The sequence below is a fragment of the Meriones unguiculatus genome, chromosome 3 (assembly GCF_030254825.1).
Source record: "Meriones unguiculatus strain TT.TT164.6M chromosome 3, Bangor_MerUng_6.1, whole genome shotgun sequence".
NCBI classification, from domain to species: domain Eukaryota; kingdom Metazoa; phylum Chordata; class Mammalia; order Rodentia; family Muridae; genus Meriones; species Meriones unguiculatus.
In genome coordinates this window covers 150489880-150509574 of record NC_083351.1, presented here as the reverse complement: position 1 = coordinate 150509574, position 19695 = coordinate 150489880, and the positions used below count along the sequence as shown (strand labels likewise).

Sequence of the window (19695 nt, the reverse complement as noted above, 5' to 3'; positions counted from 1 at the left end):
ATCCATTCAGATGGTATTTGTCCTACCGGCTGCGGAGCAAATGACTTTTGTATCAAGTCCTCAAAAGGACACTATTGTTTTAGTCCCTGTAACTAAATGTTTACTAAAATTTGTTCTCATGGTGCACATTTTTTATACTCAGAAAAAAATGTGTGCTTGTTCTTTTAGGAAGATCGATAGCTTGCCACAGAAAATCTGCCATGATATCGTGATATTATTCAAGACAGGGTAGGCTCACTGTGCGACATTCCGTTATCCCATTAGTGTGGAGGGATGCTAAGGCTTGTGGATGCTCTGTGACACTTCTAGGTGCTAAGACATGAAGGGGCACTAGAGGGCAGTCTTTCCAAATACAAACACCTTCCCACTCATGTTCATGAATTCTAAATGAATGCTGGACAGTTTCTTAAACTTTTTGTTTTTGTTAAACGATATTCTAAAAACTTTCGTTACAAACGAAGATTTAAATAATTGTGGCTAATCATCCAGCCAGGACGTTCACTATTAAATAGGTGTCATCCATCCTTTTCTCTTAAACAAAACAAAACAGAGCAAAACAACCCCCCCCCAAAAACCAAAGACAGGTTCACAAGAGCAATTCCAGACATGAAAGCACACATGCCTCTGACACAGCTGAACCCACTCATTCCATGCTGGAGTCCACGAGGGGGCGGGCTCAGATGCTTCACTGAGCATCGGTCAACATCACAGAACATTGTGGAGGGAAATGCAAAGCACCCATGCAAGCGTCTGAAGTCACTAGATTCGGGGGGGACTTACCAGGAACATACTGCTTAGTCGACTGAAAAATAAAGCATAGTCTTTTGGGAGTGATTCGGTTAAACTTTAGGTCACTTACAAAAAAGAAAACCCCATTTGCCCAGACTGTGGTCCCCAATTCCCGCCATCACTGTAGAGATCAAAGGAGGTTGATGACCGCAGCAGCGGGGAGCAGAATTAGGTAGATCTCAGAGGACTGGCTGGATGAGACCACTCCCGTGAGACAGCCATTCTGCTCTGCTCACGCCACCCCATGCCCTTGCGCTAATCGAATTGTCGCTTCAGGGGAGTTGATGGCTTTACATTTTATTTATTAAATGGGGTCAGATTATTAAAAAAAAAAAAAAAACATACCTCACTGTTAATAGAAATCACAGTCACTCATATATTTTATTTGAGGTTCTATATTTTTTTCAATACTGCACAATTACATGCGCTTTACAAGCCTTAAATCTACTTTTTAGAGTGGTATGTGGTAAATGTTATAGAGCAGATACCGCTGAAGGCAACAGGTCATTCATTATATACCCTTTAGAGAACGTCTTGAAGCTCCTGTAAAATACAGCTACTTATTTCATGGACTGAATTCTGCACACATCATTCCTTTCAGAAACGGGATGTGATAAGCCAGACGGCTCAGAACCTGCTGGGACTCAGAAGACTGAAAGAGGTCAAAGGTTTCCCTGCCTAGTCCCGTCCTCCCTCTTCAACCTGTGAAAAGTGATACAGATTGCTTCTTCAGAGTCTAGAAGTGTAAGAGCACGGCCAGCAGAAACAAGAGAGGAGTCTGGCTGGGGAGTGTTAGGATGTGCAGGCCAGGCCGGCAGGCTGTGTGGGCAGCAATCTGGCCTTGGCGGGTGGTGGCTGCAGGCAGAACGACCCAGGCAAGCCTGGGTGTTGTTCTGGGTCATTGGCTACTCCCGGTTTGTCATAAATCACCTTCCACTGAGTGTATGACCATACATCACAGCACGCCTGTTCTCAGTAGAAATAAGAACTTAGGGGCCAGGCATGGTGGTGGGGGGAAAAAAAGAGCAAGTAAAAAGAATAGAAAAGTTACTTTTGAGTACTTGAGTGCAGTGCTTCTTTGTATCAAACGCTTCTCAGCCATTGGTGGGTTTTTTTCCATTGCTTTTTTCTTCTTGTGGGTTCCAGGTGGGACCCAGCAAGTCAGATCCCTCTTTCCAAACCTCTAGAGCAATGGTCCTCAACCTTCCCTGATGCCCCTTAATACAATTACTTATGTCGTGGTGACCCCAACCATAGAATTATTTCTGTTACTACTTCAAAATACTTATTTTGCTACAAGAGTCCTATGCGATGTAAATATCTGATGTGTGACCCCTGTGAAAGGGTCGTTTGACTCCCGGAGGGGTCATAGCCCACAGGCTGAGAAGCACTGGTCCTGGTTTCCCCCTCTCAGACAAGTGCTTGCCTTGGCATTGCTTCCTGGTGATGGAATCGGACTCCTTTAACATTGTTCCTAGACTTATTTTAACCACACTTAGTTTTACCACACACTGTTTTACCACACTTTCACTGGTAGGGAGTCACCAGCTGAGTCAACATTAGTTAACGCTTCAGGGTCAAAGGCAGGGAGTCATAAGGTTCTTTCTAGACATTTACAGGCACGGTCTCACCTCTCCCCACCAGACTGTTGACAGCAGCTCTGATAACAATGCTTAGTAGCTCTTTCCCCACATGCAAGCCCTTAGCTTCTCTTAGGTATGTTGTCATGCAAAACAGGAAGCAACAATTCTCCAGAGGAGAAGAGAGCAGGGGAGAGGAGAAGACAGGAGGGAAGGAGAGAGGTGGGAGGGGAGAGGAAAGGAGGGGAGAGGAAAGAAAAAGAGGGAAGGGGAGGGGAGAGGAGGGAAAAGGAGAGAAGGGGAGGAGAGGGGAAGGGAAAGGAGAGGAGGGGCGGGGAGAGGAGAAGAGGGAAGAAAAAACAAGTCCTGCAGGTGGGCATAGCAGTGTTGAGAGTGTCTCTCACAGGGGACCTGAGTGGGGTACGAGAAAGCAAAGCTTTCTCCCCTGAAGTGGTTCAGGGGCCTCCCACTCCATCACTCAAGGACCAGCCAGGGACAGCTCCACTTCCCTCTGCGGAGGGTGGCGTTGAAGTGGGCTCCCCTGGCTCTGACCTTCCAGTCTCAAGCTGTCTTACCTGAAGAGTTTTGACTTTGCCCAGGATGCTGTCCTGTGACATTGCTTGAACTGTCTGCTCACTTTCTGCTCCCCCATCAGGGATAAAAATACTGTCATGGGAGAACGCCCGTGCTCCCATAGAATAGCTGAAGAACCTGGAATGCAAATCACGTGCTTCATTTTACTAGGATGATAAATGTCTCCTCCAGATTCAGTTTTCTCTTCTGCCCGAATCAAAGGGCCCCACTTCACATTTCCTAGCTTCAGAAAGTCCTTCAGCACCATGGCCAGAATTCCTGCAGAGGGCTGCCAAGGAGCGGCGTTGATGGAAGGGTCCCATGGGAATGGGGCAACGGGACCCTCTCACAGTTTTTCTCAGGACCACTCACTTTGAGAACTTGAAGCAAGGTATTTATTTGTAGAATCGGTGGCTCCGCTGAATTTTTAACTGGAGGACCTGCCTAGCTGAGCTGTAACTATCGGGTTTGTTCCGCAAGGTCTTGCCAACCAGTATTTATGAGGTGACATACTTTCTCCAGGCTGGAGCATTGCATGCAGTCCTTAAACCGGTGGGTTGGTGTCTTTCCTCCATTTTGGAAAATCTCTCAGCCTCTGTTTTTATGTTAGCTCTCCATTTTTCCTCTCTCACCTCTTTGGTGGGCACTTTGTCTTTTGTTCTCTTTTCTATATCTATCAATCTTCTTTTTTTCACTCAGGTTAAGGTTTACTGATCTCTACCTGCTATGGCTTGGTCCAGCTCTTCCCCCTGACCTACATTTTAACCCATTCTCTTGGACATTATCTATTATGTTAGTAAGATAATTTGTTGAAACTCTTAATTGCAGATTTTTTTTAAACCTAAAATCATCATTTATTTATTTTTTAATAGACCCCAATTTCCCAACAAAATTCTGTACCATGTCAACTATTTTCTTGAATGGACCAACCATAATTATCGAAAAATATCTGAGGAGCCACTATCTTAGCCTCCTTGGCTTGACTGCTGTTTGTTTCCCCTGTAGTCTGTTTATGCCGAGGAACACTCACTGAGTTCTACACACCATGAACGAAAAATGTTAAGAGGATGAGTTCCCTCATTCTAGTGAGGACTCCGTGATCCTCCTGCAGGCAGCAAACAGCAAGGAAGTGAAGCCAGCACACACTGGTCCGTGGTTGACCAGTAAGTCCTACAAGGCTTGGGCTCACCTTTGATTTGTCCTCACCTCTAAGGTGCAGTCTACTGGGAGTCTCACCAGAGAGCCCGGGTTATTTCCCAGCATTCCCTTTCATGATAGTCCCTGAGCCCCTGTTTTTCTTCCACGAACACAGACTACTGGAACCTGTCCTGGTTTCCCAACCTCTTTCCTTGGTTTATTAACAAGTACTTCAAAAAGGGAACCGGGTGCCTAGACTCAGCTTCGTTCTTTTGAGTTTCTCTTCTCTTACAGCTCTTTTCTTTCTTATACAACTTATACATCATTTAAACAAAATTCGCTTTAAAGTTTTCATGTTTTGATCATATCCTTTCCTCTTTCGCTACTTCCTTACTCAACCAACTTCATGTTCTTTTCCTCACGGTCAAAAGAACCCAACAACTCCAAAATTAAAACAAACACGTAAACAAACCAAATCCCAAGACAACAACCTATGGAACCATGACAGAAACATATCACAAAAACATAGAATCCATTTTGTGTTAGGCAATTACTCCTGAGCATGGGGCCTTCCATGCAGTATGGTAGATATACTCTGTGATACTCCATTGGAGAAAAAAATTGTTTTCCCTCCCACAGCAGGTAGAAAATTACAAATAGCTTCTTGGCTAGGGTGGGAACTTTGTGTCTGCGTCCTCCTCTCCTTGATAGAGTTTTGTTTGCCTTGAATTTGTAAAGGTCTTGTGTGTGTTATTATAGTCTCTGTGATTTCACAGGTGTAGCTGCTCTGTTAGGTCTGGAAGTCAGAGTCTACTTGGAGCTACCTACCAATCTCTGGCTCTTGTATCCTTCTGTCTCCTCTTCCACACAGATCCCTGATGCTTGAGAGAAGGAATTTGATATAGACCTCCCATTTAGGGCTGAATGCTCCGAAATTAGAGATCTTAATCTCTCAAATTCTGGCTACCACCATAGCCTCAAACTCTAATTTTTGTGTTTCCAGCCTCACGGGATTTCTGTTTTCTGTGTCAGCCACTTGCATTATTTTTTGGCCTCTTGCCTAAGCAAAAAGCCACGAATGACCACGGGGAAGAAAGTAATGTACAGAGGGGTGGGCTCAGCTCTGGGTTTCCTTCTCTCTAGGTTTTATGTGGTCACGATTGTGCCTTGACAGCAAGGAGATGCTTTCAAACATCTTATCCCAATCTTCTACTGTATTTTTAGGTGTTCTTCCAAAAGGCATTGACGATGAGACCACAACCTACTTTACCACAGGAGAATTAAGTGAAGGGCTTTTTGTATTTATTCAGTTTCTAGCATATGACAAACAGGCCAGAAATTTGTGTTGATACGAACATTGCTCTGCAATCCCAGCCCTTGGGAGGACCAGGAGTTCAAGGCCATCCTTGGCTTCCAAGCAAGTTCAAGGCCAGCCAGTTACATATGGCCATTGCTCTTAAGGGGATCAATCACGTTTATGGCCATTCTTGTTAAATGTAGTTTTTGTTTCAACTTATAACACCGAGAAAAGCTAGTAGAGGAGGGTGGTAGTTGATGTGTTAGTTACATGAGTGAAGGATGCTCTCTTGTAAGTTACTTCAGCTAAGTACTCGGCTGTGTGTGTAACATTCAGTCTTTAGTACTCACAAAAGTCAATTCTGGCTCCAGACACCTCTGCCATTTGTAGACTGTTTCCTTTCCTTCGAGTGTGGGGCCAAGACAAGGAGTGCAAAATTCTTACCCAAAGGCTCAGAGTGTGAGGCAGGCTGGAGTGGAAAACAAAGAGCCTGCCCAGTGGAGAGCCCAGCTTGAACTATGCTCTAAGGAACAGAGAGCACGCTAAAATCATTGTCCTTAACCAGCTGGAGACTTCAAATTACATGCCTGGGAGTGGGGGACAATTTGCCACAAATTGTACCTTAGCAGAGCTCATCTGGACCTCTTTATTCTTGACATTTAAGGGAGTTTCGAAGTTGGCTGTGAAGTAGGACAGCCCCTCTTCCTTCTCTTTTCTTTTGCTGTGTAGGAACCTGGAGGCAAGAGGCCTGTGCCTCTTTGCTACAGCTTTCTTTTAGACACGCCCTGCTCCAGCACAAGGAGGGCCCTGGAGTGTGGAGCCTTCTCTTCTGATGCTAGAGAAACAGGGCAGCTTCTACATGGTGGCAAGACATGTATAAAGTGCCACACCCCTCAATTTCACCCTTTTAAACTCTCGCCACAGGTCTGCACATACAATCCCATAACTTAAGATTTGAAGTTGAATCCAGGCACATGTGGAAAAAGCCAAAAGTTCTTAAAAGAGGAAGAGAGGCCACTCGGGAAGCTCAGACAACAATGGTCTGTGAGAAAGTTTTCTTAAGGCCAGTGAGAATCCTTCTCATGGCTTTTAGAGGTCAAAGAGGTGGCTCTTTTAGCCTGTTAAGCCCATGCGACAGGAGTTTTTGGGGTTCTAGCTGGCAGTCAGCTCTCTGCATGACAAAAGGAAGATGGCTAGAACATCAGAACCTCATTTTTTTATTTCTGTCCTGGCTATGTGTGGTTGTCATTGATGTTACTGTTATTGGCAGAGAGGTTCAACCTCCAAAAACTTAGCCTGAGACTCCACACACACAGGGACTAGCTTTTGGTCTCAGCTTCTCTTCAGAGTCCTGCATTATCATTTCAAAGGCACTGATAACAGAAGGGTGTGGGGCCTTCTGGCTTTACGTTTTTTTGCCTTTCTTTCCCTTTTATGTACCTGCCATCCAGTAGCATTGCATCTTTAATAACTCTAACTCTTTCTTCACGACACCCAGTGGACCCTGCCACCTGGTCACCTCTGCAAATTCAGTATGAATGAAATCAAACTTGACATCTCCATTAATCTTGTTTCCTCTGCTTCTTCCAGGACCTGCGCTGTATTTTTCTGAGTGAGGTTGGATCCAGGCTGATTTTTCATGACTGAGGTTGTTCTTTCACATTCAAAGAGCCCCTCCAAGTCAATTCAGAACTCGAAATCCAGAGTTCCCAGGCCTACCCTAGGCCTGCTGTCTGCCCTATTAACCATATTTTCCTGCAGAGACTGGGGCGGCTGCTCCTCACATCCCTACAGGATACCTGGAAGCAACCTAGCAGGGGCAGAAAGGGAAGCTGCTAACCCAGCCCCAGAATCAACTCTAACCAGTCACTGACCTCACAGAGCCACCAGACACGGCAGACAGACCTGCGTGCACAGGGCACCATCAGGCCCAGCAAAGGGAGGACAGGGTTTCAGTCCACGCTGAACTCTAACTGGAACTCAGCTCCTGCCTCACATTGCAGAGGTTTCCACTTTAAGATGTTTGTATTCTGGAGTGAACATGGATGTAACGTGAGCGGAAGTTGTTCAGTCACAAGATGGGAGCCCTAAACAAGAAGGCCCTGGGGCCCCACAATTACAGAGTGTATACAGAAGACAGTTGGGAAGCCAGTTTTACCTCCAAACCCATCAATATCAAACGTGATATGGGTGGCTATGAATTTTTAAGATATCCATAATATTGGTTGAAGGTTTTTTAAAAATTGTACATATATATATTTGTGTATATATTTACACAAAATGTCCAAATTTAACCATATGGACCACTTTAATTGTACAATTCACTGACATTAAGTACATTCATATTATCATTCAACTATTATCCCTATCCACCCTAAACCATCTGTACATCCCTTCAGTGAGAAGTCTGCATTTCCTCCTCCTCCATTGGTCCCTGGTAGCTGCTATTCTATCTTCTGTCTGTACAAATTTGCCTGTTCTAGGTGCCTCCTATAAGCGGAGTCATAGAGTATGTTTTTTGTTTTTTTTTTTGAAAGAAGAAGAGAGGCCACTTGGGAAGCTTTGCTCCTGAGTGTGTGTGTGCGCTCTGCTCATTTCACGTAACGACGCATTTAAAAGACAACAAACGAGTCTTGAACCTAGGGCATGGCGCACACAGGCAAATGCTCAGGCACTGAGCTGCATCCCCTGACTTGACTTACACAGTATCTTAAACATTAATCCATGCCATACACTATCAGAATTCTATTCTTTTTAAACTACTGAATCACTGTATGCTATAATCTAGATTTCATTTAGCTATTCATCCATCCATCCACACACTCCTAAATTAATGTCACTATCTGGAAGATTAGAAGTTCTACAAAAAAAAAAAAAAAAGTTCTATGAAACAAAAAAGGATGAAGAGGAGGAAGAAGAGAAAGTGGGTGAAGAGGAAAGAAGAAAAAAAAAGAGGTGTTCTTGACATTGGCCTAACATCATAAAAGATTTGGAGGTGCAGTGCCGGTGTCTGATGCACAAAGCACCAGCCTCAAGGGTGACAGCTCTGGCACCCCATCTAGGACCTCAAAACTCTGGAGTGAGAGCACTCCAGAGGCTTTGGATGGGCGGAGGCGCCTCTGAGGTAAGGTGTGTTGTATTAGCACTGAGATAATTTGAGTGGTGTTGAGGGTCCTGTTTTTCTACATCCTAGAACATTTAAGCCTCTGAACTATGGTCATTATGAAGGGGACACTGGTATTTCTCCTCTCGCACTTCATGTGCCCGGTTGATGGAATTAACTCTAACAGAGGCTGCTTCAGAGCACCTAGCCTGCATTCTTGCCCTGCTTTGAAAGGACACAGGACAGAAGACAGGGTTGTTCTGAAGGTTCTACTTCTGTGCTGACAGATCTCAGGACACGTGGCTGAATCACCGCACCCTGATGTGTTGCATGGACTGCATTATTATGCTGAGAATCTTAGCAGCAGCGATATAAGGATCAAACATTTCAGCCTCTGTTCAGGTGAAGGGTTTACTCTCAATGCTGCTGTTGATTCTGAAGCCATTTCAGATTATTTCCCTGGACCATCTCAGAGGCTGCTGCGGGCATGTGCTCGGTCGCTGGGACTGACAGGCAGTGGGGTCATAGAGAATGAGCTCCTGGTCTCGGGAGAGGACATGCATATCTGGGGCCCATCAAATGAAAAGGAGGGACCACTGGGGCAGCCGTTGGGCTAAGAGGTGGAGGAATATGACGTCACAGTTGCCTGGGTTTCATTTCCAGTCTCTACTGGGATCTGACTGACATCTGTGATGACTTCTGACTCAAGCCTTCTCCAACTGTGCTTTCTTTCAAACTCTGCACTAACTGCACCGTCCGCCTGCCAGCTCACAAAACAGCAGTGCCAAAATACAACGGAACGGAGCTGCAGTGTTTTCCCAGCCTGCCAGGATGTGATGGGGACTGAACTACTCCAGCTATGCAAAGTGGAAATCATGAAGGGTAGGTAGGACTCAGAGCTTTGGACAGAGCGCGCCTGTGTGCGCGTCTGTGCAATACATGCACGCGCTGAGCACAAGGAGGCCAGAAAAGGATGTTGGACCCCCCGGGGCCCGATTTATGTATGGCTGTAAACCACCACGTGGGTGCTTGGAATTGAACCCAGGTCCTCTGGAAGAGCAACCAGTGCCCTCAACTGCCGAGCCATCTCCAGCCCCTGACTGGGATCTTAATGATATTGCTGAGCCCCTGCAGTCCTCCATACGTTACACAGCATCAGGTGATACGCTTAGTGACTGTTGACACCGTCACCGTGCCTTCCGTAGAACCGAAAATCGTCCTACCTGACAGCTTCCAGCTGCTACTCAAAGCGCTGGGCACATTCCAAGTCCCGCTGACAACACCTCTGAGTCACAGCCTACAGAGGGAAATTCTCCATCTGAAAACGAAGGCTCTCTACAGCTGCGCAGTGAATGACGCCTCGGGCCAGCACACCCCCCCCCTGCTCCTTATCCTTTGTCTTTTTTCTTTCTCTCCTTTTTTTTTTTTTTTTTTTTTTGAACAAGCATCATGTAATTTGGGACCATAGATATTGGGTAATTACTACAGCAATGACTTCAGGCATAAGGAAATATAATTACAGTCCAATTTCAGCTTGTTTCCATGACAACAGGGCAATTGCAATTGATCAGCAGTTTTCTTTCTAAATAGATCCACGAGCCTCATACAGATGAAATGCTAATGAGCAATTAAATATCCTCATCAAACAAACTACAGTTGTTGGGGGTAAAAAAAAACAAACAAACCTGGAACCAGAGTCTATGAGGCATGGCGTCTTCCACACAGATCCTGGATTCTGGGACCCTGTAAAAATATGTGGTGCCCAGTAGACCAGAGTACCACATCACCTGTCAATTGCAACAGAGACAGGGCGTGCCGTATATATTCAAGGTCAAGGAAGACACTCTGAGATCTTAGACAGCCTAGAGGTGGGAGGCAGAGGGTTGCCTACTTGTTCTTATATCATGGGACAAGGGGTCAACCCAGCATGCCCCTCGAACTCTGGAGGCCCACCTTATTTCTCGGTGGCCTCTCGTGGGAAAAGATCTCTTCCTAAACCTCTCTCACTACGATGTGAACTAATTTCCTTGTGCTCTGGAAACGCTCGCTGCCTGGGTCATCATGGGTGGTGTCTCTATCTCTGGTAATTTTGCCTTGTGTTTACAAAGAGCTTTACAACAGATTACGCAATAGCACGCACGCATTTTGACCTTAGGATAATCCTGGCAGATGTTGGTTTAGCAGGTCAAGGGATTGGCTTGCCTCAGCTCAGGAGGGACAACCCCTGTATTCACAAAGTGTTGCTGTGTAGCAACACTGGTTGATCTGGGACCTGCCATGTAGTTTAGGCTAGCCTTGAACTCACAGCATGTCTGCTGCCTCAGCCTACCAAATGCCCACATGTAAGGTTTACTTAACATACTTATGGAAATGTACTATTAACTGTATTTAATGAACAAAGGACAGATGTTATTAAATTGTTAAAAAAAAAAACTATCAAAGTTTAAACTTCGTTTTCCCAGACGCATGTACAATTTAAACACACCAGCCAAAGAGCCATGACGTTTCATAAGCTACAGAAAGAACAGAGCGCTCTGGATGCCCCGGACAAACGTCCAACTTCCAGCAAAGGGCATGGATCAATGAGGGGCTATTCTTGGCCACAGAGACCTTTCTAGAACTACAGATTCTCAGGGTCCAACCTGTTAGACTTCAGCAACTTCAGTGACTTCATCCCTGGGCCCCAAAGCCCCCTGGACACAGACTCAGCCTTCTAGGTTTTTAGGGTAGCCCTAGGATTTCGGAAAGTCTCCCTCAATGCTGGACCAATGCCCGCACTTTCTATTTTGGAAATGGGAATAAAAAACAACAACAACAACAACAACAAAAACCTCAGACTCATTTCTACATCTTTATGCAATGTGCAGAGGCATGTCTGTCAGCTGAGCAGGAAACCTAAAATAACTTTAGGAAGTCATCGTTTTCATTTTTTCTTTCCGTTTGTAAATAAGAGAACGAGGAGAACTTCCGCTATACTGCAAGGCATTCATGTACTATCTTCCCAGAAGGAAAGGAAAGTGCTTGCTGTTGTTTTGAGATGGGGTCTCACTCGGTAGCTTTGGCTGGCGTGGAGCTCACTGTCTGTACTAGGTGGCTCTCTGACTTTGACCAGTTCTTTCTCTTCTGGTATTACGGGCATGCCCTACTATGCGCAATTCACATTTTTGAGTTACTTCTGTTTCCTTATATTACTACTTTAATTTTAAGGACAGACACAAAAATTCATAGTCCAAACATCCTTTTAGCTTCTTCACGTAAGAGACGAGTATTTTTATTCATATAAACAAATACGTAACTAAAATGTGTCCCATACTATATGCAGAGATTTCTAAACAAAAGTCAACAGTGAGAGCAGGCAACATTACCTACAAAGTAATGGAGTTGCTTGACCCAATGTGGAATTTCCCAAGATTCCTGAAAGCTTTAAGGAAAACTCTCAAGAGGCAAATGGAATACAGAAGGTAAATGGGAAGAGAACTTGTGAAAATCTGAGGCAATTCAACAGGACACAAGGAACTGGGCCAACCCACAACCTATGACAAAAGGGAAGCGTGTTTTCAGAGGCCTGTCTGCCCAAAGGTGGACTCCTTAGACCTGACGCCTTTTCCCACTGACTTGGTTTTGGTCCCACTGTTAGGATTTTGGAACTAAACCTGCTCCTGGGTTGCCTAGCAATTTATGATGTCATCGTGTCCCTGGCCAAGTGGCCACACCTAGAAGGCATGGTTACCTTCCCCCTTAAAGGGACCAGCCAGCCATGCAGTCCCTCTCTTGGTCTCTCTTGTCCTCTCTTGCTTCTCTTGGCCCTCTCTCCTTTGTCTGTCGGGGCACCCCTCTCTCTTTCCCCCCATCATGTCCTCCTCTCCCTTCTCTCCCTCTCTTCACCTCCAGCTAATAAACCTCTTTCATATAAAAGATCTGTTGTAATCATCATGACTTAAATCGTACCCGAACCCATCACCCACCTCAGTAGTTTTGCACTTCATTCTGCTTTGAGGTGAAAAGACCCAGCATGAGAAGCTGAAATGAAATCATTGATTCTCCGCCGCCCCTCCCCCCCGCAGACTGGACAACAGTTGATTTTGTGCAAGTGTACGCACTCAGCAGCTGGTAACTCACTGCTCACTGTGCTTTCCTTTCAGCTAAGGCTGTTCCTTCCACAGAGTTGATACCCTAAAAGGGCACCATTAAAGCTGACCACGTTCTTAGGTGGTAAAAACAAACATAGGCTGGTCGAGGCAGAGTCAGTATTGGTCAGAAGTAGCACGTGAGCACTGTATGGCTTAAGCTTTAGCCTGAGGGTTTTGTAACACAAATAGTAGCTACTTCAATTTCCTTATTGTCACACACTTTTGTCTTAGGTGTTAGGTAAGTTAGGCACCAGCACTCAGTGGGAGGTGGTTGCCAGCCCAGTGAGAAACAAGAAAATCTTAGAACACGATGTGGTCTTTGTCCGGTCAGGCTAGAGATGCCAGCGAGCAGAGCAAGGCTCAAGAAAGCACACTGATGGCAGGGATGGCTTCCCAAAAGGGGTGGTTTTCAAGAGCACTAGGGCGCCCACTCATCTCTAACTCCTGCAAGTGCACCCCAGCACTCAGGTGACAGAGACCACATCTCCCCAACCCTTCATGCCCTGATTTTTAAAGTTCCTGATCAGATTTAGTGCCTGTGTCCTATGCAGGGAAAAAGAAGAGCGGTGTGAGGGGGGAGAGAGACAGAAAGACAGATAGAGGCAGAGACAGAAAGGGAGAGAGAGAGAGAGAGACAGGCAGATGGTGGGAGAGAGAGAGAGAGAGAGAGAGACAAGAGGGGGAAAAGCAGAAAGGAAAAGGATAAAGGAGGGAGGAGAGGAGAGGAAAAGTAAAAGTTAGGAATGCCTGTCACAAATACAATACCCCCCTCCCCCAAGCAGCTAGAAACTTCCTGGGGTGTGGCTTTGCTGACCTTGAGAAATCTGCATCCTTGCCTCCTGGGTAAACTCTAGACTGTGGCTATCTTTTCTTCAATCAGAGGACCCCTGTGGAGCCAAGCCAGTGAGCTGCTGCCCTCCACCAGCAGTGAGGGCAGGGAGACTCAGGCTCACTCCCCGAAGGCGATCTCTCCTCCCAGCACTCCGGGTGCCACCCCCATTCCCAGGTGGGACACCTCGGTGACGTGTCCCTGCCCTCCAAATCCAAAAGCCCCACCTGCCCCTCTGGGGACTTCTTGCCTCGCCCTGGGATTCTGTGACATGCAAGGAAAGGACAAGGTGTTACCTCAGATTGTTCTCCAGGGCCTCCTCATCCGTAGAGAAGGTCCCATTGCTGGCACTCTGTAGAGAGAGACAGTGCCTTGCAGCCAACTCCTCCGGAGGGCCCTTCTTTTTCTTCTTGCCAAACAACTTCTTAAAAGGCTGGAATTTGCCTCCCTTCTTCTTGTCTGTGAATTACAAGATAAACACACAGATGCAGTTTGCTGGGGCTGTGCCTCTGACTAGGAACAGATTAGCACCCAGCCACCTCTGGCCAGGGCAAAGGGCAGCCATCGACCAAGCCCGCTGCTGAGAATGTCAGGGCTGCCCAGGCGCCAAGGTGCACAGTGAGGCAGGGCGCAAGCCACAGGCATGGTGCACCTTCTGGCCCTCGGGCTTCAGAAGATCAAGAAGAGGCTCCAAGTTGCAAGGCCCCACACACATGCCACTCGAGGGTGGGGCCTGCTTTCACAGAGCTTATGGTTTGGGCCATGTTCTGGGAGAAGCTGAGAAAAGCAATCAAGCCACACAGGGATTTTTCAGAAGTATACAATATAAAGCCCCAATCGTTCTGTCTTAGCCTTGTCACATAGAGAGAATAATGGTCAGGTCTTGGCACAAGCTTTGGCTCATTGTCACCCATGACCAGTTAGTCCCAGTTTATCCCCCCAAGTCTCCTTTAAATTTTTCCAATGAAGAGACCCCAAGCAGCTGCTATGAACCTCTCCCCACATATCACCAAATCACAAGCGGCTGAGGCTCTCTGCCAAACTTGGCGTTTTCAGGAGTACCTTCCGCTCTGTTCCTTTGGATACAAATTCCTTCACTTCACTCCAGTTCTACCAGGGAACAGAAAGTGTAAACCCTTCACCTGAAAAGCTTTTCATGTAAGCACTGCATTCTTCCTGATGAGTCCCAGCTGTCACCCTACTGAGCGTTCATAAACACGGTGAAGCTGCGTGTTACTTGAGTTCCAGATCAGCCTGGACTATATAGGGAGTTTCTAGTTAGCCAGGCTACAGGGTGAGACCTTGTCTCAGGACAAAGCACAAAGGAAACTGCAGTGAGTAAGCGGTGGTTCAACCCATTTCACGCCAAGCCACAACACTAGGTGGTAGAGGCACAAACAGACCTCACCCTGAAGATTACATTTTTAACCTATCGTATGTCTTATGTCTATAGTATCCAGTGTGCTTTGTGTGTGTGTGTGTGTCCTTAGAAAGGGTACATGTGGTTTGTAAGACAGGAGAAATGTACAACACGATTAAGATCAGATTTTAAGATGGTAAAAACAAAGGCAGGTGTGGCCGCGTAGTCCTTTAACTTTCTGAACTCGGGATGCAAAGGCAGGAAGATCTCTGTGAACTTGAAGGCAGGGACTGATGTACACAGTGAGTCCCAGGCCAGCCTCGGCTACATAGTGAGACTGTCTCAAAAAAACCCACAACAGGTTAAAAAGGCTGGCTTTTTGATCACCAACCCCTGAGGCGGGAGGGGGACCTCCCCTATCAGTGGACTGGGGGAGGGGCAAGGGAGGAGGGGAGGGAAGGAGGAGGGGAGGGAGAGAGGAGGGATTGGGAGGGGCGAGGGAGGGGGCTTCAGCTGGGATCCAAAGTGAATAAACTGTAATTAATATAAAACTAAAAGCAAAACAAAACAAAAAAAGATATGAGGGTCTGATTTCATACATGTATATGTTTTCAAGGGTTCTTTATACAGGAGCAGATGTTTTAGTGACAATCTCGACACCTGCTTTGCTCTCAAGAGTAAAATCACCCCCCCCCACACACACACAAATTTAAAGCTCCAGTTAGCCACTGATGACACTAGTGGATGACAAGGCTGAAGACAGGCTAAGTGGCAGCTGATTTCTAGATCGGGCAGCATCACAGTAAATGGTCGAAAACTTAGAGTATATTCCATTTACCCTCAGGGGATAATTCTTTACAAAACGGTCTACTGTCTTCCCACCACAAAACTCCCTAAGCTCAGACTTTCTATCAAATTAGAAGCGCCAGTTAGGGGCTGGAGAGAAGGTTCAGAGGTCAAGAGCACTGGCTGCTCTTCCAGAGGTCCTGAGTTCGATTCCCAGCAACCGCATGGTGGCTCACAAGCATCTATACTGAGAGCTGGTGTCCTCTTCCGGCCTGCAGGCATACATGCAAACACAACATTGTATATATAATAAATAATTAATAAATCCTTAAAAAAAAAAAACAAAAACACCAGTTAGGATGTCTAGGCCCTAGCATGGGCACACAGTCGGCATGGGCACACAGTCCAGTTCTCCACGCAAAGCAAAGAACTGTAGATTATGCTTAGAATCTATAAATAAGGAACAATTATATCATGATGCAGTGTTAAGGTGGATCTGCTGATGTTCAGGTGAGTTGGAACCAATGGAGCATATTACAACGAGAAGCTAGTCTTTGGACAAGCGCCTTGCATATGAAACCAAGAGGTTAATGTAATCCCGAGCGCTAGCCAGAGGTTCTTGGCACTGTCTAACTGTTCTGAAAGTCACCAGGGAAAATACTGTGCGGGTCACACTGTTGAAGGAGTGATCAGAGCAGTGAACACTAGGGCAAGGACATGACGACGACGGCCTGGCGAGGACGCTGGGACACAGTGGCCCTGACGTGGATCCCTGGGTGGGCATCCAGTGGTGGACAGATGTTCCTGCAGGGCAGCCCGCTGGGGGAGTGCCGAGAAGCTTTGTGCTTAAGACCTTAAGACCTTAAGACCTTGGTTTATCAAGAGCACGCGTGCAGCCATCATCCGGGAAGGCCTATCAAAGTCCAAGTGTCAGTCAGCGCCCTTCTCCGGGACTCGGTAATGCTGCTTCAGCAATGCCTTGGTATTTATCACGAAGGGAAAGGAGCAGGAAAATGTAACCCCACTGTCCACTGGACTGCAAGCCTTCTGACAAGGAGAGAAGACCCTTAGTCCTCATAACACCATCTTCTCCTTAGAGGAGGACGCAGAACACCCAAGCCTGCCATAATTCCTATCAGAAATATCATTATTTATTAAGTCTAGAAGTTCACCTTACGATTGTTCTACTGTTAAATTTGTTAAACTTCTAAGATTAATTTTTGAGAAGATTGAGTAATGACACTGATGTCTATCCTACATTTAGACAGTAGGACATAAAGTGACATTATAGTAGAGTATGAATTCCTAAAATTATTTCTTTTAGAGATTAAAATCATAATCATATCATGTCCCCCATCCTTTCTTTCCTTCTCCCTACAAGCCCTCTCATCTATCCCTCTTTGCTCTTCAAGTTCATAATCAAAATGCAGTCTTTTTTCTTTAATTCTTGCTACATATGTATATGTATGTACATACGTGAATACACACATAAATACAACCTGCTTAGTCTGTAGAATGGTTCTTGTGTGTATGTTTTCAGGCTGAACCATTCGGTATTGGATAATTCCTGGGAAGCCTATTTCTCCCACTCAGCACTCCTTAGTTGCCCATAGTTCTTTGGTTAGGGTTGAGGCCTCCTGGGCTTTTCCCGAACCACATAAACATGTCTCTTGTTGTCCTTGTTCAGCTCATGTTTAGGCAGCTATGACTTTGTGGGTGCAGAGCATACCACTCTTTAACTCATAGCAGGAGTTACATAATCTTATTAGAGCTCCCAACTTATATTCTCAAATATAAGACCTCCCACACCCCCAAAAGCTAGTTATAACATAGCAGCAATTCCCTGCCACAAAGATTATTGCTGTAAATCTGGACAAGTTTCTATAAACATCCATTAAATAAACCTATGACTTTGAGGGACATTAGCAGTTGACTCCGTAAAATCAGCTGGCTTAAGGGAACAGCCCCTGGTAGTCACTATTTTCTTGACACGCAGCAGTAGCTCCTATTGCTAATTTTCCCAACACACGAAAGAAACAAAGCACTTTCAGCAACTTAGCAAACACAGCACACTCCTGCAAAGCTAACGTGAGCACACGGCCATATGGAGTGGAGTTCAGCAGCCAGTTCCCCAACGCTGAGTGTTTGAGATGACAGCCAAGCATTTTATACCACAGACCTTGCTGGTCTTGGGTAGACTGGGCTGGGGGGCGGGGGGGAGAGAGAAGAGAATGGTTGTCACTAGTAACTTCGTGTGTTCACTGGCTATGAAGACACAGCTAGGGATTAAATGTGTGGGCTCCAAAAAACAAGAGTATTTATTTGGCCTTAATGCCAATCCTGTCTTTTACTAGCATCTACCCCCCAGCCTCTGCACATACTCACCGTTCTTTAGCTTTAAGACTGAATTCACGGGTGAGCGGCGGGGTGCCACATTTTCTTAATATTTCAGCACTTTTCTACTTTAATTTTCCGCACGAAAGAACCTAAAGATGCGTACATGCTGCTTTAGGATCACAGTGATTTTCATTCCCCAAGTACTGAATTAAATTATTTTTGTTGTCCAATAATTGCTTGAGGGATTTTTTTTTTCATTTAAAGAAGTGCTCATTATCCATATTTCATGGACATGGTCATATATCACCAGAGGCCTGGATCTCATAGTCACTAATTTATATAGATAACCCTAAAAATTAAAAATCACCAGGAAAGTCAATCAAATAAGATTCCTTTTTCATATGGATAAAATTCTTATCTTCTTTCTTTGTTTCTTCTTTTTCTCTCATTTTTTTCTCTCTCTCTCTCCTTCTTTCTTTTTGAGACAGGGTTTCTCTGTGTAGCCGTGGCTGTCTTGGACTCACTTTGTAGACCAGGCTGGCTTCAAACTCATGGAGATCCACCTGCCTCTGCCTCCGGGAGTGCTGGGATTACAGGTGTGCGCCACTGTGTCCAGCTCATCTGGATAACAATTCTTATGTTTTCTTTTCTCCTAAAATTATTAAAGCATCTGACTTTGCTGCATTGCGTTCTAGGATATGCCTCCAACTGAGAAACAGATGTCTCAATTCAGTTTAAGCATAAATGTATGAATCTGAGGTTCCCAAAAGTTGACACTAGGTTTGTAGGGCCAGAACTTCTAAGAGTCCAGGTAAAATAAAAGGAAGCGCACATCTTTGTCCCTAATGTGCCACTGCTCTCCACAGAGCGAAGGATGGGCAGTGTGTATCTGGAAGCTTCTCTTCAAGTCTGGTTGGATTAAAGAAACTTGACTTTTATTTTTGGTTGTGAGCCTAGCCTTTAACAGCTGAGCCATCTCTCCAGCCAAATTTCGTCTTTTTTTGACTGTCCTAATAACCTATTTCTCATATGCTTCTTGACAAAATGACAGTTAATGTACCAACTGAGTGTTTAATCTTCACGTCATAGATCAGATCTGAGCATTTATAGGTATCTTCACATATTTGACTTTAGTATGCTTTGAGTGAAAAGAAACAAGCAACTAAAAGGGGACTTTTAAGTACTTTGTTATAAATCTTGGCATTAAAGAATAAATCAATGTAAAAAAAAAAGATACTTTCTCTCCTCTTGCTCCTCCTGCTCCTCCTCTTCCTGCTCCTCCTCCTGCTCCTGCTCCTTGTCCTCATGCTTCCCATCCTCATGTTCCTCCAATGTTACAGACAGTTTTACTGTGTAACCCAGGTTGGCCTCAGACTTGTGACGATCCTCCTGCCTCTGCCTCCGCCTCCCAGGTGCCAGGATTACAGGCACTGACTGCAGTGGGTTTCTCTGAACTCATTTTGACCAATAGTCTTCATGAATCTTCCTTTTTTCCCTCCTCTCTCCCACTGCCTTTTTTCTACACCCTTCTCTTGACCATCTGCATCTGAGGCAAATATTCTACTGAGCTACATTCAGACTTCATTATGTCTTTTAGTTTCTCTAAGTACTCCTGTATTACACACACACACACACACACACACACACACACACACACCCTTCATTCCTTGAAACTCCAGTGCACACTCCGCTGTAAACATGAGAATTAACTGAAATATTTTCGGCTTCACTGGTTAAATAAGTTTTATGTAAACTTCTGCAAACACTCACATGT

The 19695-nt window shown here is 45.5% G+C and overlaps 1 protein-coding gene across 7 annotated transcripts in view; it reads right to left on the bottom strand.

Moving 5' to 3' along the window:
- Positions 1-19695, bottom strand: part of Cracd (capping protein inhibiting regulator of actin dynamics) — a 206504-nt gene that overhangs the window by 31157 nt on the left and 155652 nt on the right. For 3 of the 7 annotated variants that reach the window (XM_060380786.1, XM_060380785.1, XM_060380787.1), the window contains 2 exons: positions 13735-13897; positions 2945-3080 (listed from right to left, as the gene is read on the bottom strand). In XM_060380786.1, coding sequence (XP_060236769.1) covers positions 2945-3064 — 120 coding nt within the window. In that variant the 5' untranslated portion in view covers positions 3065-3080; positions 13735-13897. Of the gene's footprint in view, positions 1-780; positions 822-2944; positions 3081-13734; positions 13898-19695 lie in introns of those variants that run through there. The other 4 variants (XM_060380790.1, XM_060380791.1, XM_060380788.1 and 1 more) reach the window with 3 other exon arrangements.